Source organism: Taeniopygia guttata, chromosome 2 (assembly GCF_048771995.1).
Source record: "Taeniopygia guttata chromosome 2, bTaeGut7.mat, whole genome shotgun sequence".
NCBI classification, from domain to species: Eukaryota; Metazoa; Chordata; class Aves; order Passeriformes; family Estrildidae; genus Taeniopygia; species Taeniopygia guttata.
Genome location: NC_133026.1, coordinates 104,831,662 through 104,856,368, shown reverse-complemented (window position 1 = coordinate 104,856,368; position 24,707 = coordinate 104,831,662). Strand labels below are relative to the sequence as shown.

Below are 24,707 nucleotides of genomic sequence, written 5' to 3'. Positions count from 1 at the left end.
GTAGAATTTTGGGATTTTAGAATGGTGTTCAAGGGGGTACAAGATGGAGGAATTTGGGCGTGTCCTAGCCTTTTTCTCCTTCATCTTGTCCTCCATGTCTTGGTGGGGTGGTGACACTTTTATATTGATTTGGGATGGGGGGCACACTGTCCAACATAGATGTTAGATACTGGTGCATTGTTATAAACAGACTATATGTAACTTTTGATATAAAAGGTAAACAGCGCCCGAGAGGGCACGGCAGATGGCCATGGTGGACTTGCTAGCTAGAGCTCGGCAGGTCAGAGAAAGAATGTTTAGATAAGAAGAAATAAACAACCTTGAAAATGCAATCGGAAGCATTTCAGGCTCCTTCATTGGCTGTGTCGGGCTAGGGAAAGGGAACCAAGACTCTTTTCAACCTCTTGGGGTCACCCTGACCTAGGAACCCCAAGAGAAATGAACACAGAACCACCAAGGAGACCCTGACTCCATCCTGTTGACACCCTCCCTTTGGATATTTATACACATTGATGAGACCCCTTCCCAGCTGACTCTTCAGCTGACTCTTCATTTCACTACAGCTGCCAGCTGTGAGGTGTCAGCCACTGACATAGTGCAGGCCACCACCGCAGTCACTTTGGCCCCACTGGCTCCCTTTGATTTTGGCGAAGGACGAGGCTCGGACAACCCACCTGGGCACGCGGCAGTGCGAGCGGGCTGAGCCACTGGACATCACCCCCAAAAGGGGAGCTTAAACATCCTCTGGTTCCAACCCCCTTGCTGTGGGCAGGGGCACTTCCCACTAGACCAGGTTGCTAAGAGCTCCATCCAGCCTGCCCTGGAACACTTCCAGGGATGGGGTATCAACTTCTCTGGGCAACCTGTTCCAGTGCCTCATCCCCTCGCAGAGAAGAATTTCTTCCTAATACCTAGCCTAAACCTACTCTCTCTCGGTTTGAAGCCATTCCCCCCTGTCCTGTCAATACGTGCTCTTGTAAACACCCTCCAGTCCTTAGATGGGTGTTTTAATTAGTACCGTCTCTGCATTCCTTACTTAACGTCCCCATACGGCAGACACCCTCAGAGGCGGCTGCGCATGCGCCACGGATGCCGCTTCCCGCCCTCCCGTTCCGCCTCCCGCCGGAAGATGCCGCGTCCCGCCGGGAGGCTGGGCCGGCGGCGGGCGGGCGGGACGGGGCGGTGCCGCGGCGGTGCCCGGCTGTGGGCGGGTTCGAGGCTCGGGCTCGCCGCCTCCGCCAGCGCCGGCACGTCGCTGACACCCCTGCGAGGTAAGCGGCCGTCGGCAGACCGGAGGGGCGGGAGAAGGGGCGCTGAGGAAGTTGCTGACCTCCACACTCCCCATCCCACCCGTCTCCCGCCGGGTCCCCTCACCCCCGGCTGCCCCGTGCCCGCTGCCCCCCGAGCCCCCGCCCGCGGCGGCTCCTCCCCGGGCCTGCCCGCCGCTGTCGCGGGGGGAGCGGGCCGGCCGTGCCCAGTCGCGGGCGGGAGCCGCGGCGAGCGCCCGGCCTTATCCCGGCATCGCCGCCTGCCCCGGCGGCCCTGGCCGCGGGAGCTGCCGGCCGGCAGCGGGGTCCCACCGCCAGGCCCTGCCCCGCGAGGGCTGTCACCGCGGGGCGCTGGGGCCGCTGACACCGGGCCACGCTTGGAGCCCTCCCTTCCCCTTCCCTTCCCTTCCCCTCCCTTCCCTTCTCCTCCCCTCCCCTCCCCTCCGTCCTGAGTTGTGCCGTAGGGGCTGCCGGGCGCTGCCGTGGCCCTCAGCCGGGACGACTCAGGTTCGAGACACCCGCGCCCTGTCCAGCTGGTGGGCAACCTGCCTCAGCCTCTGCTCTAAGGACTGGAAGCTGTGGGGCTCGCGTTTCTCTGTTTTGTTCGTTTGTTGGTTTGGGTTTTTTTGGGTCTGAGGTTTTTGTTTGCTCTGTTTTGTTTTCGTGCTCTCCCCCCCCCCCCCGTACTTCTTGCACCAAGCCTTTCTTTGCTCGTGTTCTAGTTTGTTCCTGCACTTCTATGTCTTCCCTGCTTTCCATAATCCGGCTTTTACTAGAGGGTGACTTCTCCAGGGCAGAGACTGCCAGTTCTGGAATGTCTGGAAAAGACTTTGCTCTGCTGTACAAGGTATTAGGAGGAAAGAAATTACTGTTCAAGAGCTCCGTGGGAGGAGAGTGTATTTTTTAGCGGCCTGAGAAGGAGTGCCAGTGAGGGAAGTTTTGTACTTTCTGTTTTATACTTGTAAGTCTTCCCCAAGTCTGCCATGGCATGTCTGGAAAAAGCCAAAGAAGGTCCAGGTATATACAGTGTCATGATATTCTCAAATTCTGAGGGTAGGTGTTGTGCTCTAAGAGACCAAAGACCTATTCAGCAATTAGGGCTGCTATTTTCAGGATGAGTGACCATACTGCATCTCTGATGGGTTTCCTTTGGCTGGGGGAAACCCCATAGGCTTGTGAGGTGTCATGGAGCTTATGAGCCATTAGAATGTAGGCACGTAAATTCTACGACCTGCTCCTTAGGGAGAGACATGAAAATAGCACAGAAAGTGCTATTAGAGATTTCTTCTCTGGGTAGAATTTAAAAAATAAACCTCAAATATGGGTTGTTTATAATGTATCTTCTTTAAAGGAGAAGGTCAGAAGACAGCACTGGTGTCTGGAATCTGAGTTTTTCATCAACTTTTTAACAAAATTACCAGTTTTGCATGGTTAGAAATGATTTCATAAGTGGATAAATGAAAATGAGGTTAAGGACAATATAAAGTCTAAAGAGAAGAAAAAGTACAGTTGTTTACTTTTTCCTTTTGGATAATGTTCAGTTATTAAAAAGAGCTTAACATAAATATCTTTCAAATTGTTGGGGAAAGACGTTCATTTGTCAGTACTGGAAGTCATTCTTTAGTTGTAATGAACTGATAGTGTCTGGTCTGTGTTACAAAACCAGTGGATTGTTCCTATTTGAACGTAAAAATGTGTCCGATTTAACATCAGATCAGTTAAGGTTTGAAAAGCAATGTAGTTTTATAGAAACCTGTATATAATCTGTAAGTCTGAGAGCGACAAAAATTAATAGGTAATTCTTGATTGAAAAAGGTGACGTGAAAGTTCTAACCACTGTGTCTTCCAGTAAACTTTATTTTATAAAGTTATTAGTGAAACTTTATGAACAATTATTACCTATACCATAATACAATAATGGTGTCTTTGAATAAGGGAACTGAAAAGTTTCACAAGTCAGAAATGTATATGAGAGGGATGATCAGCCAAATCTGTGAAGATATTTTTATCAAGAATCTCTGTTAGCTTTCAGACTCTTGTGCAGAGTAACTTCTGCATCATTAACATCACTTCAATTCTCATGAAAACATTGTCTTTATTTGCCCAAGGCAAATGCCTCTAACAATGCTACTTTCTAGGCTTTCCATCTCTGATTTGTAGCTTAAGTCATATTAGAAGTTGTAGGTGGTTGCTGATGTCTGTGAAGTTCTATTGTAGCATCTACTGAACTTGGTAACTGAGTCTAATGGATTTATTCCCTGTTGCTGTGAAGCACAGGATTGACAGAAGTCCTGTGTTTTTTGATAGCTCTGAAAGAGAGCAGCACACTATTTTCTGGAAAAAGGTGTAAGGCTGAGCAACTTCCTTTTCAATTGTACTGTTACTTCCCACATTTTGAAAGGTAAAAGGGTAGTGCTTAAGACAGCAAGGTGCCAAAAATGGTTGGATATAGAAATAAAAAATAAAATCTGACTGTTGTTTTTTGGTTAGTTATTGTTTTTTTTTTTTAATTTCCTTATCAATGAAACTCTAAAGCTAAGCATTATTTGAGGAGATGAAAGAGGATGGGAATTGAGAGTCTTGAGTAGGAAGTTATGAAGTGTCTACTGCATGAACATTTTCTGTTCTTCATAGGTGGCATGAAACATCCTGTTCGTAAACATATGCATAAGGAATGCTCTTGTCACACCTTGATAAGTTACTTTGGCGTAAACATCGATTGCCTCTTGTAAAAACCTGTAAGTAAATGAGTGTCATTTGATTTGAGATTGCTTTAATGATTTGCTTTCTGATCACAACATGATCCGGCCGTAAAAGGAAAGCAGATATATAAAAATGAAAAGTTCAGTACTTGACAAAGGGTCTAAAAGCTGAGTCGCTTGTTTTTTTACAGAAATGGCAGCTCAGAAAAGGAAGTCTTCATTAGTGGAACCTTCTGCTAAACGTCCAAAGCTGGACAAGAACAGCAAGCCGTCTTTGTCAAAGAAGGAAAAAGAAGTGTCAGATGCAAAACATGGCTCAAATAAATCAAAGCCCAGTCAGTGTGCAGTGCAGGAGAAAGCTGTGCTCAAAACCTCTGTCAAACCAAACAGGTCAGTGACAAAAAAAATTACATAATTCTGCATTATCTTGATAGACTACATTAGTGCAGGAACAATCTAAGTAGAGTTAATCTGAGTTAAAGATACAGTAAATAGTTAAATAGTGCTAGAAGGGAGATCGCATTTGAGTTGTTATATATGCTGTTTGCTACATGATTTTTCTCTGGAACCTTCTAAGTGCCTTGAAATCCAGGAAGACCTCCTTCAAAAAGATTTCTGAAGCAAAAATAAATCTAATATTATCTATCTATGTATATGTAACTCATATGTCATTTGAAAGTCACAAGTGTCAGTGATTAAAAACTGCTAGAAATGTTAAAAAGTATTCATCCAGGGTTCTTAATTCAGTCTTGCCATGCGTAAAAAGCATTAAATACAACACTTAAGAGTAACTAGGTGGAACCTAAATTATCCCAAAACCTTTTTTGGATAATTCTTGAACAAATTCTTCCAAAAATACTGAGAGTATAAGATCTAGTGTTTTTTAAAAAGAAAAGAAGTAGGCAGAGGGGGAATGAAAATAATCTTGCAACAGATTCTACTTTCTGGATGCTAAAAAAAATATTATTTAATCTTTCAGTGATAACACCAATGAACCTGAAGTAGGAATGCGCATGACTACAAGATCATCAGCACTCAACTCAAATAATAAAACAATATCTGGCAAAACAGTTCAACAGCAGCAGCCTAAATCTGCAAAAAATAAGGAGGTATGCCAGAAAAAATCCATGCAAGAAATTCCTAAGTCAAAATGCTTAATTGCACCAAACGAGCCAGTAACGAGGAGATCACAGAGACTGCAGCAGTTAACACACGTGCATGTTCCAGCAAGATCCCTGCGCAGCAGAGAAGTTAAAGAAGAAAAAGTTTCAGAAGTTAAGCACAGTAGCCAGGCAAAAAAACACACTCGGAGCGTGGCAGCAAAACCACTGAAATCTGCTGGAGCAAAAACGGAACAGAAAAACACAAAGATAAAGCCAAACAATACAAAAGCGGATAAAGAAATACGTGTAGAAGTGATCAGCTCTCTGAAAGAGAAAAAGTGTAAAGCAGACAATAAAAAGGATAATTCCAGTAGCTTTCAACAAAATCTTCAAGGGTCCTCATCATGTCCTGCTGAGAGTCTTGACGAAGTCAAGAAAGACCAAACAGGCCCCGTATCTTTGAATTCTAGCAACACAAAGAAAGCAGAAACTGATTCTCTTAAGCCAAATTCTACAGCCTCTAAGGAAAAGCAACAAACACATCAGAACATAAAGCTCAGTACAAAACCAAAAAACACTTCACAGCCATCTGTAACTGAGACAAATGTGGTTGATCAACCAGAGAACGATGCAAAATCCAAAAGGGTGAGCATCCTTGAACTTTGTGAAGAAATTGCAGGTGAGATTGAGTCAGATACAGTAGAAGTGAGAAAAGATTTCACTAGTGCAGAGGATAGCAAAGCAGAAGAAAAGCACGATGAGACACAGTTACAGCAGAGTGAAATGCTTACTCAAAAAGAGCCCAATCAAAGTACTCAGTGCAAACGGTTTTTCCCTAGCAAAAAAGCAATGCCTGTCAAATGCACTCTGAATGGTAGAAATAACTCCTCAAACAAAAGCTCTAAATGGACCAAAATTAAATTGCTGAAAGCTAGTAATGTGAAGCAGAGTAACTCAAATTTTCCAAATGTCCCCAAGCTTCCTTTTTTAAAAGATTTCCCTGAAGTTTCAGAGGCAAGTCAAATGGCTGCAGAAGCAGAGCTTTCAAAGGCACAAGGCAAGCTGTCAACAAGACTCTTTGAGAATGAAAGTACAACTTGTGCACATGAGAAAGCACATCCTTTATCTGAAAGAGCTGAAGCTAAAGAAGTGACATTAGAAACAAAACAGCCCACAAGGAAAGGTGCAGAAAATGGTCTGTTGCCTAACTTGACAAAACATTTATGTGAGCCAAAACCAGATGAGGTAAGCTATTTTAATTATGGTGTATAGTGGGAGGGTGTTCTAAATCTATTCTGTTTTCTGAGAATCCCATGCTCAGAATTGTTTTAACAATGACTTTATTTTACAGTAACTTCAAATTTTAAAATGTATTAGAGATTTACTGCTGTGCTGTTATAGATGGGTGACAGTAAGCCAAAAAATTAATTGATTCCACCCTTCTAGATTCTGTTGTTAACTAAATGTTGATCAATAAAATTTTGTGCTGGAGCCAAAGATTGTATGGATTCATATGGACTCTTCAGCTTCTGTAGCTGTTTTGTTTTGCAAAGGTGTATTACACTTTTGGAGTAAATGAACCTGTTTTCCTCTCATTTCCTTATCTGAATGACTAAAATTTGAGTTTTTAAGGACAACTGTGTTCTGTAGGAAATATTTTACAAGCTTATATATAAAATGAAAAAGATTTTTTTCAAACTTAATACCACAAACTTCAATATGAACTAGCTAATAAGTGACATTTTGTCTGCTTAAATTAACGTAAAACTGTTAAAAAGTAAAACGTCACTGTACTCAAAATATTAATATTTAGTTCAGTTGCTAGTTTTATTAATAGGTTAAAGGCATAGTTTGATGTTTTCTCTTTTGCTTAGAACTTTCGATTACATTTGGAATCAAGTCCAGAAAGCTCTCCTGTAAAGTGTGTTACAGCTCCTAGACCACCAAAACAAGTTAAAAAAGAACCCAGAGGAAGTGAAGCTCAAGGTAATTGTCTACTACAGATTTCTCCACTTGGTTTAGTCAGTTCTGTGGGAAGGATAAGTCTCCCTTTAAGAGGAATGGTTCACAGAGTAAGGCATAGCTGTCTAGAACTAAACTTCAGGGGTTGGAACTTTCAACCAGGAGGTTTTGTATTGCTTTGTGTCACACCCAGGGGCACTTGAGTAGCACTGAAATGTGCTTTCTTCTCTGGGCTGTGGAGTAGGAAAGGGAGAAACCCAACCAAATTCTTTCCTTTTCCATGTAATAAAGCAGTAAAAGTTGCATATTTTAGTTGGCTTCTTCTCTTGGCTTGGTTTTTGTTAATTCTCTGCTCTGTTTCCTTTGAATAAGTATCTGCATTTGTTTCTTCTAAATTTTTCTATTTGATCTTAACCAAATTATTGAGTAATCACTCTCCAGTTTTTATTACGTAGTCTTCATTTATCAGCATGTGAATGCAGTTTGTCAAAGCTTACGAGTGTGATGTGAATATTTTGACTGAAGTACATTTGACTAAGGAATACGGTCAATAAATCACTACATTGTCTCTTAATTAATTGGTTTTTTCTGTTTTTAGTGGTGAGGGGTTTGTTTTGGGGTTTTCATGTATTTTTTTTTTAAATCTGAACCTTAGTTTGAGTGCACTGTTTTATTATTTAGCTTTACTAAATAGTTGGAGTTTTTTTCCTGTCGTTGTTGGATACTTTTGGAGGATAACTACTCTTAATTTCTGTTACAGAATTAAAAAAAATTTCTTTGTTTTGGCGTTTTTGATTGTTTCTTTTCCTTAAGTATTGCAGAATATGCTTCAGATGGGGGCATTCTGTACATTTATGATTCTAATAAAATACAGGCAGCTATTTATAAGTGTGTCATAATAAACATGTTTAAACTCCTGTGTAGTTTACTGCTGGCCTTGTTTAGCTTCTGGCAAACTGTCCTGCAGAACTGCTGTCAAAATGTTGGAGAAAAATGCCTTTTTTCTTTAAGTATACTTGGAGAAACATGTGAATACTGCCTCAAACTTGATTATTTTTTATTGGCCGTGAACAGATTGTTTTGAATATGTTTTTTGAAAATCACTGTTTGTGTAACTCAAATTTGCTTTGCAACTAAAAACTTTATAATGAAGTTATAATCTTTGATTACTTGTAGATTTGGCTCCCACGCAGTTGATGCAAACTTCAGTAGCAAGTCAGACTTCTGAATCTGAGAACAGGTATAGTATTTTGTACATTATGAAATTACAGTAACCTTGCATAGGTAGAATTATGAGAGAATTTATTATAAAACAGTTTTCTTCCAGCCTCAGTTTTTAGTTTCAAATAAGTGACTTGTCCTTTGTAAAAACAGACTCATTTTACCCCATTGTTTAGGGATATTTTTGCTTTGCTAAGAGAATAATTAAGATATTTGTAGCTGCATATTTTTTTCAAAAAGTATTATTTAACAGAGTTGGAAGAACATTTATGCTGATCTCTTCCTCAAATCAGATGAGAACCAGCGAGTAGGGGAAGGATTTGCCACGTGATTTTCATGTACTGAATTATTTCACTTAATGTCTGGAGGAATTCCTTGTACTATGGGAGTGTTGTACGTGGGGAATTTTCTTTAGGTGAGGAGGAGGGGATTTAATTCAGAATTTTGTGATTGCTGTGAAATGAAGGTGTCAGCAGCCATTTTAAAAGAAAAAGTTCGCAGTACTAAATTTACCTTACAGTTCAAGTTTGTATTTTAGGCTTAATCATGTTGACTGTTACCATTTTTGAGCAGTTCTGACATAGGCTCTACTTTTAGCTAATTACAAGCTTAAGACAAAAATTTCTTTGTACCTGATACCTTGAGCAGCAGCAGTTGTCTGTGTGTTGTTACTGTTTTCTGTATTCATAATGGGGACAAGAAGAAATGTTTCAGGTAATTTTGAGTACATCTCTCTGAGGCCAGATTAACAATTTTGACTAACCAGCCCTTTTGTACCTGTTGAAAAATTCTACTGCTGTGGAACTTGACAGAAGATGGTTGGTAAGGTAGATACAAACTAGTTAAATGAGTGGTTTAAAATGTATTGATAAGCACTGCAATAACTTTGATTTTTTAAATATTTTTATTCTCAACTGCCAAACAGGTTTATAGTATCTACTTAAATTTATTACCTGACCAAGCTCATATTGATTTACTTTTATCTGGATATATATTTTAATTCTGAGATCTTTCTTACTCTACTTTCTATATGGTACCCAAGATTTAAGCCATCATTCTTTCTGTGGTAATCCTGCCATAACATAGCGTAATCTGTTACCTGTGTGCATATCTACTGTGTAGCTCTCTTTAGGGCTATGTCGGAAAAGGTTGCAGCAGCAAAAGGCAAACCTTGAAGTAGCTACATAAGGCAAATTTTAGGGCACATGAAGGGAATAAAAAAATTACCCCTGATTTAGAACAAAATGCTGTTTTGAAAATGTCTGGAAAGAATTATTCTTTTAAAAAGTTCACGGGATTAATCTGCTGCCTGTGCTACAGGAGGTGCCACAATTAAGTGTGCTCAGAAACAGAAAAATACGTGAATACTTAGTTGAAGTATGTGTATTTCTGTGTGTGTTTTGCTTTATCTCTATGAGTTTTATCCTGGACAAACCTGGAACAAATGTAATTTTTTTCCCCCTGAGTATAGGAGCAAGTTCATAGAACGGTTTTGGTGATAGTTTACTGTATTTTCCAGTGTTTCTTTCAGCTGTGACAAGGAGAGGTTTAAACTGAGTAAGATTGCTGTGATACCAATGCATTTATTCCTTGGGTCTGCCTCCCTTCACTGCCACCTGTTAGAAGAGAATATGTTTTAATTGTAGGGATTTGACGTCTGACCTAGATTTGCGAGAATATATTTACATGGTCTGCTTTAGCAGCCTGACTTATGATACCTAAATCTTACTTTGGAAATACATAGCATTAAGCACCATCAGTCATGCTCTGAAAGTACCTCTTTTAAATGCTGGTGTCAATGGTTGAGACTAACCTACCCACTTGATAATAATTTTTCTTTTTTTTCAGAAAAAAATCTTGTAATTAGGCTAGTTACAAATGGTGTTATATTTCCTTACTTTTCCATTTGAATTGCATGTTAAAATATACAGGACTGTGTTTTATTTAATTAATTTGGATTTGCATCTTGGTAAAGTTTGTACTAATCTCAGCGTTTTGAGTATCTAGCATGACGTGTATAAGCAATTCCATTTTTAACATGAAATATATTTGTGTTTCAAGGGCTCCATTGTCAAATCCTTCATTAGCATCAAAATGCAGTAACTTACCATCATCTGAGGAACCTATTCAGAAGCTAAAAGAAGGAGGAAAAGATGGTGATAAGCAGCTGATCACAGTAAGTAATACCGTTTTAGTAAGGCTTAGAGCTTCTTGAAGAAATTATCACTGAATTTGCAGTGCTGTAGTTTAACGAACTTGTCTAAAAATCATTACTTATACATACTATTTATCACCATTGTAAATTACTTGTAAAAGTAGAACCTGTACTAGATTGCCATTCAGTGTGGATGGGAAAATGGTGTCAGCAAGCCTTAATGTTTAACATTTCTTGTTAAAATAAATTTCTGCAATTTTTAAATAGAATGGTTTTTCATTGAAAATAGGGAGGGAGAGTGAATATGCCTTTACTTATGTGTAAATTCTCACTTCCTTAAAATTTCAGAATCATAGGGGGAGGTGCATCTGGTAGATTGTGTGCAGAATTAGTATCAATGGATTTGTTCCTGAGTCATTAAAGTGTCCATTTTCCTGAGACCAACTTAAAGATTTCCAGTGCATGCACTTATTTTTACTACAGTATTTAAGTAGTAGTACCAATTGGGTTATTTATTCTTACCCTTTTGGCTATTAGCTACAAAATACAGTTAAGAAGAAAACGTGAAATGAGAAAGGAGTGACACAGTTGTTTTGGTGTCTTGTAGGATCACACAACTTGATTGTGAGGCAGTTGGAGTTTTTGATTTTGTTTTGGTTTGTGTTTTCAATAACATACATGTCAGATAATCCTTGATAAATGAAAGGCAAGAGAGGGAGAGGAATCCAGACCATTAGGAAGGAAGGAGTTTTCTTACGAAATTATACTTCTAACATATATAATTGAAGGTGTTACTAAGTTGTTATTCTTTCATGTAATACATGGATTTATACACAAGAAAATCTTAACTGAAATAGACCCAAACGAATTCTGAACACTATTATATCCATACTGAAATATTTTTAAATCAGAGCTTCTAAGAACTAAAGTGATAAGTATATCCTGCAGTGCAGTTGTATGATGTTGTACAAATGTGAGTGCCCAGCCACAGAATAACTGAACTGTATCTAACATTTAAGAGGTATTTCAGTTACTGCCTCTTTGAAATCCATTTTACCAACAGAATTAAAATGAATTACTAAATATCTTAAATCTGTTAAAAGGACTTCAAGAATATCCCTTTTCATTTCTGTGAAACTCTTTTAATTTTGACTCATACAGTAATAGAACTTGGCTGAAAAGTTGCTGGGATCTTTGACATGAAGAAATACAGAACTTCCTGCTTGGCTACTGAAGAGGGCTTGTGTAGCTCTTTGCAGTGTTTATTGTACAAGGAGATTTTTTGTGAGTTACTGATTATGCTGGGAGTATCCTTATATTTAGCTAGAATTAGGAGAGTAATCTTTTCTTCAGGTATACGACAATAAAAGCTATTTACCAAGCAAAATTTTAAAGAAAGGTTAATTGATGAACAATGGAGAAAATGAGGAAGAATGGGAGAGACTTGGCTTGTGGTTTTCTATGAGTATGTCTGGAAAATGAAAGTGGATATTTATTTTCTAAATGTGTAAGTAACAGCTTCACAATATTTTACATCTATCAGCAACTTCATACAAATCTAATTCACTTTGATTTCATTGAGTTCAGAGTAGGCTTTTTATTGTGTGGAAAGGGCATTTTAATAATGGATTTCAGTTTACCAAGACAACATTAGGTAGAGTATTGGTCTTTTATTCTTTTACCTTGGGGAAAACTGCTCTTTTGTCAAAACATGTAGAAGAACCCAAATATTAGTTAAGCCACTTTGTAAAATACTGTCCTTGACCTTGGTTGCAGTGGAGATGAGACGTAGTTATGTTTCGAACAGTTTGTGCCAGCTTCTAGAGGTGAAAAGTGGCTAAATTAACTTCTAAATTACTAGGCTTTCCTCCTACAGATACTCAAAAGATTTGGGATTAAATGCATATAATAACATAAGATACTTTTTGTAATTAATAGTTCTGCTTGCAAAATTATGAGTTTTTAAAATGTGGATTCTGAGTGGCTGGGCTTATTTTTCTATTATTAGCAGTAATTATTTTCAAAGGTGTTTATGTAGTTCCATAATGATCCTGTGAGAACAGAGAAATTAAGAATTTGGTTTAAAAACTGCTGAGGTTGAAATTTCTCCTGTATGGAGAGCAGTCTCACTATACAAGGTCAAATCATTTAAATTAGCACTTACAGTGTCTAAAACATTATAGTTAATAGCTAGAAATCATTTTTATTTCAAGTTTCTGGCATGTTGTATTAAGAGAAGCAGTTTCATTATTCTTTACCTTGAGCAAAGTTGGGAAGTCATGCTCTTATTCGTAGCAAAAGACATTTAATTAGTGCTTTGTTACACTTTTAAAAAAACTCAAAAGCCTGAAAGATGCAATTTAGTGCTCTCCAATGTGGGGTCTGATTCCTTTGGAGATGTGTCAAGCCAGTCTGTCTTAATGTATGTACAGAATCCTTTTTTCATTTTGTAACCAGAGCTAAAAACTAATTTATTTGACTATTTATTTGACTAGTCACATAATGCAGAATTTTTGTTTTGCTGCTTGTTTGCTACCGATTTTCCTTGTCTTTTTAATATAAGTTTGACGCTTGTCCCTTTTAATTTTTTGTGGTGTCTGAGGTTCAGAATCTGGAATGTTACAGTATTGCCTGTGTATTCTAATCTTTCTGGTCCCTGAGTTATATTTAGAGAGGTGTTATGGTAAAACTGGGCTTTGTTTTTCACAATATGCTTTGGGCTTTTCTTATTTAATCCTTAAAGATGTATCTTAGTTTCTTTCTTTTCCCATGTGGTTCCTATAATGAATAGATTAATTTTCGTCTTTTCTTAAGTAATACAATCTTTAACAAGCTTTAGGGCTATTTGACTAACAGAAGTAAAATAACACACATTCTGTTTGTAGAAGAAATACTTAATAGCTGTGCTTGCACCATTCTCTTTCCTAAAACACATCATCTAGTTATCTGGGCAGCTTTCAAACATAAAATTATCTCATTTTCTAGAAGTACATCTAAGTCAAATGATGGGGTTTTTCTGTTCAGGTTTGCTTGCTGTCACATCTTAAAAAGCAAGTCTCTTCAGAGCATACAACTTAGCTGAGAAAGCAAAGCATCTAATGCTCCAAGACACTTCATAAAGCAAACAGTGCCAGGAAATGGTGTTTGAAGTGATATGCGAAGACCTAGGTTTAGACTAGGTTCAGATCTCTTTTAGGGGAAAGAAATCCCTCTCTTTCTTTCCCCTCTCTTAGGGAAAACAAATTAAGATCAAGGTTAAAAATTGATTGTGCTCCAAATCCATGACTTGGTGTTTGACGGAATAGTCTGTTCTGAATATTTGTGAACTGCACCCTCTTGCATTTAATTTAAATGTCCATTTGGTAGGTTGTCAAGTTACATGAAGCACCATAGGAATCTTTATAGAGTAATGCACTGAATTTTTTCTTTACTTTGCAGTTACTTGAATGTGATTTGCAAATATGAGCAAACTTAAAGGAACAGATGATTTCATATTCAAGTTCTGAAACGGAAAGAAATACAAATGCACATACAAATGTTCTCAGTTTTCATCAAATGAGAGATGCTGTACAAGCAAGACAATGAAAGTCAGTTGGTTTTGTCTTGTAAAAATTCTTCTTGCCTGTGAGACCTAGGAGAAAACTTTGACCATAAAAATAAGAATTTATAAAAGCATTAATGCTACTAAGAAATCTCCTAAATGATTACCTATGACAAGGATACTTATTCCATTTTGAGGTTTGTTCCTTTGAATTTGACTAGTTTGAAAATAAGTTATCAGTTTTAGGAAAGAACATGTAAGATGAATGAACAGTGAAAACAAATCACTGAAGTGATAGAAGGATAGTTTTGAGTTATGGAGACTTTTTTGCCTTTCTAGAGGTTTGAGTTAATGCCTGGATGCCAACAAATCTGATTAAATGTAGTTGATCCTTGTAAGTATCAGCAAGTGCATGGATCATGGATCAGAAAAAAAAAAATTCTTTAAGGTGAAAACACAGCTCTTAGTGGAAATAGTAAGTGTAAGAGTGGTTTCTTATGAGAAGAATTTCTGAGGAAACTTGGATATCAATCATTTAAAGTTGCCATTTTCTTCCCTGAATTTGTATAGTCTGGTTAGGCAATTCTTCTGAAGATTCGGAGAATGGTTTTAAGGCAATTGTTAATTGTTCTCATTGGTTAAGTACTGCCTCTCTCCTGTCCTTTAAGCCCATTGAAAATGAGACAGTGACTACTTCGTAAGCAAAAGGGAGGGAGTTTGGTAGTTGAGAGCAGGTTTTTTTCCTTCCACAGGAATGGTGCTCTCTTCTTACAGGGATGGTATCCTCTCTTACTATCACTTCTTCCCACTTCTTCTCCTCTGCAGCTTTGTCTTAAAAATTTGGGTGGGTTGTACTTGGTATCCTCTGTCCTGAAGGGAGGTGAGAATGCTTTGTAACATTAGCTAGTGGAATTTGGGCACCAAGGCCCTAACACTGTGCTGTGGGTTAACCCTGGTAAGCAGCTAAGCACCATGCAGCTGTTCCCTCATTGGCCTCAAGTAGGATGGGGGAGAGCAGTTTCACAGGTAAAGCAAAGCTGTGCTGTGCAAGCAAAGCAAAATAAGGAATTCATTCACGGCTGTTTGTCAGCTTGCAGATGTTCAGCCTTCTTTGGGAAAAAAAGAACTTAATAATGTATAACTGTTGGGAAGACAAATGCAATTAATTCCAAACATCTTCCTCTTCCTCCCTCTTTCCCCAGTTCTTACTGCTGGGCAGGATTCTATATGGCATGAGATACCCACTCTGGTCAGCTGGGATCCGCTGGCTCTGTCACCTCCCAACTTCTTGGCCCCCCCATCCTCCTCACTGGCACTGAGTGTGAGAAACAGAAAAGGCCTTGAATGCTGTGTGAGCACTGTGCAGCAATAGCTAAAACATCGCTGTGTTATCAGCCCTGTTTTGGTCACAGATCTAATACACAGCACCATAGCAGCTGCTGTGAAGGAAATTAACCTTATCCAAGCCAGTGTGCTCATCAGAGCACTTTCTGTAATACAGTATTTCTGCTTAATAATTTATATGAGTTCAGAATGGATTACCTGCCCATCATAAATAGTGCACAGATTTATTTTCTTACTTTGTATTACTTTTCATATTGCTTTAGCCAATGACCAGTGAAGATATAATTTCGTGATAATTGATAATTTCGTGATAATGACCCTCTATTTTCATTTTTCAGACCTGTTAAAGAAAATTAGATGTATCACATCTTTATTTTCTTTTGTTAAAATAGTTTTGTAGGGAGATGGGCACTGGTGATGGGTTGGGATTTTTTTTTTTCTTGGTTGGGGTTTTTTGTTCAAAATGAAGACTGGATTTTATTCTGAGTTGGGACATGTCTTCTGATCCTCCTGGTCAGCAAGGGGATCTATCCATCAGTTTTAGTCTTGAATGCATCTTTCACTGAAGTAGCATTCTTTGAACTTGTAATTTTCTGCGGAGAGCCCCGAAATCTTTGTGTTGTTTCTTCCTGCATTTCTTGTATTTCTTTTCCGGCCTGCCTGTTTCTCTGGCTAGGCTTTATTCTTTGTTCTGTGAAAAGGCGAGAGGAAGAGAGGAAAAAACCAGTTTTCCTCTAATACTAGGTAATCAAGAAGGAGGTGACCCAATCTGTGACTGAAGAGACAGAAAAAAAAGGAAGGAAAAAAAAGGCCCCTTTTCATCTTCTACAGAGGCACCAAATGCCTTTTTTGCTTGCAGGGTTCCTTATTGCACATATGGAGGATCAGCAGACATGCACCTTCTCAAAGACGATATTGGTAAGACTTTTCTTTCTGTCTAACACAGAATTAAGTAACCCTTCTGAAGTGAAGGCAGTATTGTCTCAATGTTCAATTACAGTTAGCCTTAAAACAATGGATATTCTCTACTTTAGGATTGCCTGAGATACTGGAATTCTTAATTGCCGTGTATATGTGCAGAATTTGCTTAGGAAGTAAGAGTATTTTTTCTCTTTATTGTTGTTTAGAAAACTGAGTTTTAAATGGAATAACAACATTTTTTTTCTGCCTGAAACCTCACATTTTCCTGAATATTGCTGCTCTGAAAAACATTAAGTTCTGAGAGTCAAACGTCTTGCATATTTTTCTAGTAGCGACAAGTCATCAGTTTATATTTCAGTATCTGATGCTTGCTGAGAAGATTCCACCCCTCCACTTTCAAATTCCTGGAATATTTACTCTCATACATAGTATTTTGTTTTGTTTGGGGTTTTTTTGTTTTCTTTGGGTTTTTGTTCTTTGGGTTTTTTGGAGTTGTTTCATTTTGTTGTTTGGTTGTCTGTTGTTGATCTCTTCCCATTAGGAAGGTCTGGCAAGCTTTAATGCAGTGTTATGATTTGGGAGCACTTTTTTCCTCTGGATGCATGCCCTTTCCACTTTTGCTTATGCAGTGACATCACTTTAAAAATAGTCATCCTGTAGATGTTTTGTTGAAGTACAAACATGCATTTGTCGTAATTCCTGACTTTATTTTGCATGTCTTTTTGTGTAATTGCAGTCTGTGTTGGATTTTAAACCTTTTGCATTAATTTTTGCCTGAAGCATTATGTCCTGTGGTGTGGCTTTGAAATAGTACTTCAGTTATACAAAAGTCTTCTTCCTTGTCTTCAGGAGACTGTAAAATATTTCCTAAAGGCTATAGTCCACATTTATTAGGGCTACAGAGTTCAAAAGATTGCTTTAGATACTACAATGTGCTTTTTCCAATAATTAATGAAACAGGGTCTTCATATTAACCTCTGTGGGTAGCCCATTGATACAACTGAATGTGTGTAGAGTAGTAATATTAGTGAAATCCTTAAAAAAAATCCAAACAAAAAAATCTGCCTCCCCAAAACTCAAAGCCACTCATACTAGCAACATCTGAGAAAGTCTGACTGTAAAATACAATGTGGCAGTACTATTCCCGGGAACTAGTCTGTTGTGGCAAAACAGAATTTGTATTCACAAGGCAACATGGAGTGAGCTAGGGAGCTAGACAACTTTGAGGCTATCCTTGCTTTGAGTTTTCTGATTACTTCCTGCATAATTAGGGTTTCTTTGGCTTGAGTTTTTTTTTATAGTAAACTTACAGGTTAGTTTAATATCTTTAGCTTTTTGATTATTTGAACAGAAATAGTGTAGTGAGATTTAATGCAGTACCAATACTTAAGACTTGCTTTATGTAGCTGATTTTCTAATTTAAGTGGTGGGGTTTTTTTTTGACATATATTCCAAGCATCAAAATACACTTCCTTTTCACTTACCCTCCTCTTGGTATAGGGGATAAGTTCTCTGTCTTCAAGACAGGATTATTAAATCTGGTTCATTGAGTTCATCTTCAGATAGTCAGCTGCACTGCCTTTTTTATCTTAAGTGTATTAACCCTTGAAATGCAGGGTCTTTTGGTGGCTACTTTGTTTTTGGTGGGTACTTTGTTTTGCTGCTTTGAAGGATATCTGCAAGTGAAATACGTGTTTGGTTCAATTTTTGGACTTTTAGAAAGCTCATCTTACTCTGATTTTACAAATCTAACTTCAGAGTTCATCTTTCCCTTTTCATTCAGAAACATAGGATACTCCTATTTATCCTTCTGTGTAAGGTAGGGATCTGTACATTCATGTATGGTTAAAGCAATGACTTCCCACTTTCAGCTTCTTTCTTTTGGCTGAGTTCCATGGATGATCTCCTAAGGAGATGCTCAACTCTGAATTTGTCTGGCCTGATGTGCCTTTAGTCTCTTCCTGGAGAGAAACTGATGCTTACACTTAAGATGGCACTGATGTCTCTTTGAAATAAGTTGCTGTTGTGTGGAGAATTGAACTGTTGTTTAGCTCAGACGTGTCTTTGAAGATGGAAGGAATAGGAAATATTTTGTAAACACATCTGTGTTGCGAAATGCTTTCTTCTGTAAAATTGGTTTCTTTTTACTATGAATATTTTAAGCTCTTAGAAAACAGTATTAAGTTCATGTGATCTGTTTCCTTGCAAATTGCACACACAGATCAATTTAATGTTAAAAAACATTCTCAAATCACCTTTTGCTTATGTAGTATACTGGTTTGGAGTATACAGTAAGTTCCTGTTTCTCTATTGCTTGTGATGTATGTTAAAATAAATTAAAAGTGACATTTATTGCTGCTTACATAAGCTCAATTTCCAGATGTAGTTAAAGAGGAAAAAAAAAGTAGTTGAGCATTAAGCTGTAACTTAAACATGCCTTTTTTTGCTAGAGATTTTATTCTAACTGGTATTCTCTTGCTCTTTGCAAAAGGCAGCCCCAGCACCTGATACTTCACTCTTCATTAGGCACTGACTCCAAAATCTGAGTGTGTTTCCAGATTAATAACACTTTTAATGAAGAAATATAAAGGAGTAGATATTGAATAGTGCCCCAGGTTTGGTGATGGTTGCATATAAAGTAGCAGGAGAACCTAGAGGGTCATGAGTGGTATGATTTTCCATTTGCAATGTAGCTGCTATGCAGTGTCTCAAAAATTGTTTTAAATATTTTATTTTCATTAAAAACCAAAGAGGGTAGCGGTCAGCTGTTGCAGACATATTACTGATCTTAATAATTATTTCCATAACTTTCATTTTTTTATGATATACTTCCAGACTTTCAGGAAAATGGCTCGCCTGTGGCCTACCTCAAAGTAGCTCACAACCAAAGACAGGCAGCAGCAGAAGTGTAGGGAAAACCAAGTAGTGTGGGGTTGGATATGGGAATTTTCTTTGTGGAAGATGTGTATATTTCAGCAGATAGTGAAATGAAGGAAAAAATCTCTGTTCTTGTATGTCATAGAACAAAAGTAATTTGTTCAAAAGTAATGGGGGGTGGAGCTACTGTTTTTAAGGTAGAGTTTGCCTTGTGATTGATGCCTTCCTTTTCAGGCTATATGGGTTGTTGAAAGATGAAATTCTAAATTCTGTGCTTGTTGATTCTCCTGTTTCACACCATTTTAGTCTTTGTGTTGAGTTTCCAGGAGATATGCTATTAGGAGGGATATCTGATTCAATGAAAGTTCTGTTTAACTGTATTTACTGTGAAAGGAATTGGTAAGTTCGTGCTTTGTGGGTTATTGGTTTGGTTTTGTTGTTTTTTTAATAGGATGGAGGACAGAAGAGATTTGGTGCTATTTCCTGTAATATTTGTGGAATGCTTTACACTGTGTCAAATCCAGAGGATGAAACCCAACATCTGTTATTCCACAACCAGTTCATAAGTGCTGTTAAATATGTGGTAAGAAAACCTTCTCTTTCAAAAGACATAAACAGTACCTTTTGTTTGCTTTGTACTAGTTAAAATCATATAACATTAAGTTGTGTTTTAATAAATTATTGTCACAATAGGCCATAAATCATCCACTCTGGGAAATAAATGTTTTTAAGAGCCATGGTAGACAGGTTATATATTATGTGTAAAAATAGTTAGTACAATAATGGTGTTTCATTGCTGTATTATTACTTCTACAATTACCTGATCTTGGAGAGCTGTAAGGGAAGTGATAGGAAAACAAATGTCACTGTTCTGAAAGTATTAAATACAAGTTTCTCTACAACTGGTGTTCACAGCTGCAGTTGACTTAATAGTCAGATGAAGGGCTGACTATCCTGTTTTTTTAAGTGTGTGATTTTAGAAGACTTAGAAATTACTTTTCCATTAATTATGTGTAATTTGAGGAGACACTGCCTAGGAATTCAACTGATAAAATTTCATAGCATATTGACGCTATACTGAATTTATGAGAATGTGATCTTTAAATACGTATTTGAAAATTTAATTATATATGCTGTCTTTGAATATTTCTCATTAAATCTCAGATTTGAAAAATCTGTATAATTTCAAGTATATTGTAAAATCAGCTACTTCACACTAGCTGATATTACAAGACATAGGATATGCCTGTTCACATGTCTGAAATCCAGAACAGAATCCACAAAGTCTATTTTCTTATCATACATGTTACCTTCAGTACTCTACACTCGAGTAGATAAGACCTCCAGGATAACTGAACTGAGGCCACCTAATTGTTTCATGTAGGCACCAAATGGCTGTTGGGCTAATCTTAAATCTCAAGCACACTTTTATCCCACTGTTTGCAAATAAAAAAAATATAACTTCATCCCTAAAGTGTTTGAAAGTCTCTTGTGAATAGTTCTGGTATTTATTCTGTCTTTGGTTAGTTTTTGCCAAATAATCTGGCCATCTGGAAAGATCTCTTCTGATACATGTTAGCTACATCGTCGGGTGGGACTGGGCAGAAATTGTGATGGGACTCAATACATTATAATGGCAGCATAAATCATGTTTCCCCATTTTATTCCTGTTTGTCCTCCCTCTCTCCACCCAAGTACTTTCAGATCTTGAATATTACCAAAGATGTAAACATAATTCACAGAAGATGATGTTTAGTTCTTTTGGACAGAAGCTCTTTGGCACATGAGTTCAGTAGGTTCATGTAGGTAAGAAGCTGTACTGAAGTTTTGGATGTTTTGGAAGTTGAAAGAGCTGAACTCTCACACTTGTGTGTATGTCTAGGGTAGCTATATAATTAACAAGAAAGTGAATGAGCATACTGCCTTAAACCAGTCATAAATAATTTCACAGAGAGTTAGGTATGCTTTTATTTGAGAAAAGCTTTCCCTGTTGTTTTCTCAGTTGCTAGCCAGCTTGTTAAAACTTCCAACAATCTGTTCTCAAGCAAATTATTTGTTTAGTGGGTTCAATGAGTGAAGAGTTGTCTCTCTGTAATCTTTTGAGGCTTTTGTTGTATTTTGTGACAATGTAGACAACTGTAGAGCCATGAAGTCATGATTTAGATAGTTATTCTGGAATGGAAACTACAGAGTAAGAGGTGAAAGAAGAACTCTTTAGGAGTCTTCAAATTCCCCTCTGATTTTTTTTCCCCTCTTAACAATCTTAACACTGTTTTCTGCATGGATGAGTAACTTTTGCCATTCTAAATAGATGAGTTTTTACCACTAGTCATTTGATCTGGAGTCACTGGTTCTTGGTTGATAGTATTGTGACAGAAACATTCTCACCTCCTCTTAGAAAATAACTTCAATTTAAGATTAGCCATCTTGGCAGTGAATTAGTACACCAAGTGACTACTTGTTAATTCTTAGTCATCCAGAAATACTGGAATGATTGCTAATTTTCCTGGTTTTGGTAGGAGGTTTTTAGTGGGGATTGTTGGGAGGATGGTTTCTGGTTATTTGTATGTAGTTGCTACATTGAAATTTTAATTGTCTTCCTTGCCCTGACAGTGTTAACTGGGCAGTAGCATCAGGGGATTAAAAAAAATGTACTAGGGAAAGTAATGGTAAATCTTTGGCTAGACTTCCTGGTGCAGGAACACGTGGTCTCAATGACCTTATGTTGCTTTTTTGTTCTCCAGACACCCTTTATATGTAGTTAATATGTTTGGCATTACTTGTGATTCAGAGGCCATTCTAAGGGATTTTATAAGCATTTGTCATTCTTTCGTCATTCACATTCTCCGTGTCATATGATGAGGTCCCAGTTTGACTTGAGAAAATTTTTCTCTTTTTTTTTCCTCCCTTTTAAACATCTCTTGTTATGGGCTTAGTAGTTCTATGAATGATTCATTTCACAGACTCAAAAAAAGTAGGTCTATATCATTGTCATGCTAGAGCTCCTAGCTGTGAACTATGAAAATGGACATTATATAGTGTCTTTCCCACCTGCCTGGAGGTGCTCTGTAGGTTTTTTTTAAAGTTTTGAGTAGCCAGAAGGTAGTTTGCATATAAATGATAAATTACTTATTATCTTCAACAAAATACAGCTTTGTTTGCTGGGTTATTTTAAAAGGCCTGTGTTACTCCTTGTAGTAAAACATTCTGTTTAGGTCTCTAGAAATTCCATGATGACTCCAAGAGAAGGACAGGCTAGCAAGGAATTAGTACTGGATACTCACTTTGTCATGGGTGTCTGATAGAGATGTTAAGGAAATTGCAGTTAATGTGTTTGTATTTCAAGCTCATCTTCTCAGTTAAGAATATCTTGAGCTTAAGAAAATGGAGGAAACTGTTATTTGGGCTGTGTAATCTTGATAAGTTTAGTCTGTTCTGCTGTAACTGCACCCAAGCTAGTCTTTGAGCTTCTTATGATTCTCACATTTAAAGAAAGGCAATATTTGACTTCTTGGCATCTAAAATTAATAGGATATTGGGGTTTAAGATGGTGCTGAACTTCATGTCATCTTAGAGGATTTCATACTTGTCTTGATTTGCATTAATTCTATAAGTAATGCATCTTATGATGTACAGTATGACATAAAAATAATGTTACAAGTGAAGTTCTTACCATTAGTATCTTCTGTGAGAAGTTGTAATAGTGTAGTGGTTATATCTAAGGATCTTAATGTGTTCTGCTGTCAAAAACCATTCTCTACATTCCATGCATTGGAAGGAGAGGCAGAATATCTGTACTTGTCAGGAAGAAGAATGAAGCAGACCCATTTCTCTACTGCAGATTGTCAAGGACAATAATTTACAAAATTTCACACTAGACTTCATTACTAGGGAAAAAATTAATAAATGCTTCATAGTGAAGACCAAGAATTATACAGTATTAACTATGTTTTCCTCAGTACTTCAGTATTGTTGAGGTAAAAAGCTTTATAAGAAAAAAACACTTGTTTTTTTTTAATGCTTTTTGTATTCAGGTGGGAAATAGTGAGTACAGAAAATCCAGAACTGGCATAAACCAAAAGGCATCAGCATTGCTGTATCATTTCCTACTCATATGAAAGAATTTCTAAAAACTTCAGAAATTCATGGGAAGCAGGCTATCATGTCTGCTAACTTAGACTTTTAAGGACAAATCTACATCAGAGATTATTTTAAACTATAAGCAGAACATAATTCATGAAAAACAGAGCACTGAACATTTAGTTACTGGGCTATTAATGTTGGAGCCATCTTTACACCTATGTTCTACCTCATGTTTTATATACATACATCATATCCAGTGAAAACAATGAGCTGCACTCTGTAGTGGTAGCTACTGTCCACACTATTTCATGATCTGATAGCAGGTGCTTGTCTGTATTGCCCTTTTTGTAATGATGTCTTTTGTAATCCTATTTTCCCTTAATAAACACAGCAGAAGCAGCCTTTATTCTTGTTTGAACTGGGAGGAAATTAGAGGTAGATTAAAAAGGAGCCAGCTGTGCATTTTAGGGTTGCCTTACTTTTTCAAGCAGTTACAAATACTTATAGGATCACTAGTCCCAACATGGAGGGGAGGAAGTGTTGCTACAGTGCTTACACACCCCGTTACAGCACCAGTCTGCCCAGCTATGGTGAAGGGTCTCTGCCTGCCTTGCTGCTGCTGTCTGGAGGTAATCTGTTGTTGGGCATAGACTTGCAGTATCAGGGATGACTGCTGTAATCTGCTTTTACTCCAGGCCTTGCAGAACATGTTTCCCTGTGGGAGGAGTAGCTTTCCTTTTGACTTCTTTGCTCATCACAGGGGATGTGTATCAATGCTTGGACATCTGATTTAACAGTAAATAAGTATTAATTTCCTAAAGTAATGTCAATTAAAAGAAAAAAGAAAGCAGTTTTTCTGACATTGCAGTAGAATAGTATATATGTTGCAGACATAATATTTCTGTTTCTTAATCTACTGAGGTGTTCTTGTCATCGGCCTGCTGAAAGAGTACCACTTTAGTTCTCAGTGATTGAAATACCTTGCAGACTGTAGTATTTTAGTTGTGTTAAAATAGTGGGGGTTTGGATGAAAAGTCTTAATAGGTGTGTTTAGGGAAATAATTTTTAGACCAGATGAAAATGCTGACATTAAAGTGTATTTTGTGTACTGTAAATATCTAATAGGATTAGTCCCAGCTGCAGCTGTAGCACTTTCCCTTCAATGTTACAGTATGACAGAGTTGTGACCAGTCTTGTGCATTGCTTCCATTTTTCTGGTTTAAAGGAAGCAAAACTCAGCAGTAAGGTGCACATGAATATATGAAATCAGAGGGGTTTTTTTAATAACATTATTAAAAGTGGCATATAGCTTTAAAGGCTCAGTATGGCTGTAAAATGACTTTACTAAAAATCTGGATGAGCTTAGGCTTTGCAGAAACTTTTTGGAAAGCTGCATTTCTGAATTCCAAAATACTTCCATTTAGAAACTACCCCTCCTGTGAATATCATCACTCTCCATATTATACAGATCACTTAAGAAGATGAACAGGTGGACAGTAATGAAAATAGTGAGTTCTGTACATTTGAGAA

At 37.6% G+C, this 24,707-nt stretch overlaps 1 protein-coding gene across 6 annotated transcripts in view; it reads left to right on the top strand.

Moving 5' to 3' along the window:
- The first annotated feature begins 1,119 nt into the window (after positions 1-1,119).
- The window catches only part of ESCO1 (establishment of sister chromatid cohesion N-acetyltransferase 1), a 31,508-nt gene continuing 7,920 nt past the window's right edge, over positions 1,120-24,707 (top strand). For 2 of the 6 annotated variants that reach the window (XR_012054103.1, XM_072924567.1), the window contains exons 1-8: positions 1,120-1,271; positions 4,162-4,360; positions 4,950-6,318; positions 6,948-7,059; positions 8,212-8,275; positions 10,318-10,432; positions 16,156-16,214; positions 19,546-19,677. Coding sequence is in view for 4 of the 6 variants with exons in the window: in XM_072924567.1 (XP_072780668.1) it covers positions 1,130-1,271; positions 4,162-4,360; positions 4,950-6,318; positions 6,948-7,059; positions 8,212-8,275; positions 10,318-10,432; positions 16,156-16,214; positions 19,546-19,660 (2,175 nt within the window). In the remaining 2 variants the exon portion in view is untranslated. Of the gene's footprint in view, positions 1,272-1,990; positions 2,116-3,902; positions 4,007-4,161; positions 4,361-4,949; positions 6,319-6,947; positions 7,060-8,211; positions 8,276-10,317; positions 10,433-16,155; positions 16,215-19,545; positions 19,678-24,707 lie in introns of all 6 variants that reach the window. The other 4 variants (XR_012054102.1, XM_072924565.1, XM_072924566.1 and 1 more) reach the window with 3 other exon arrangements.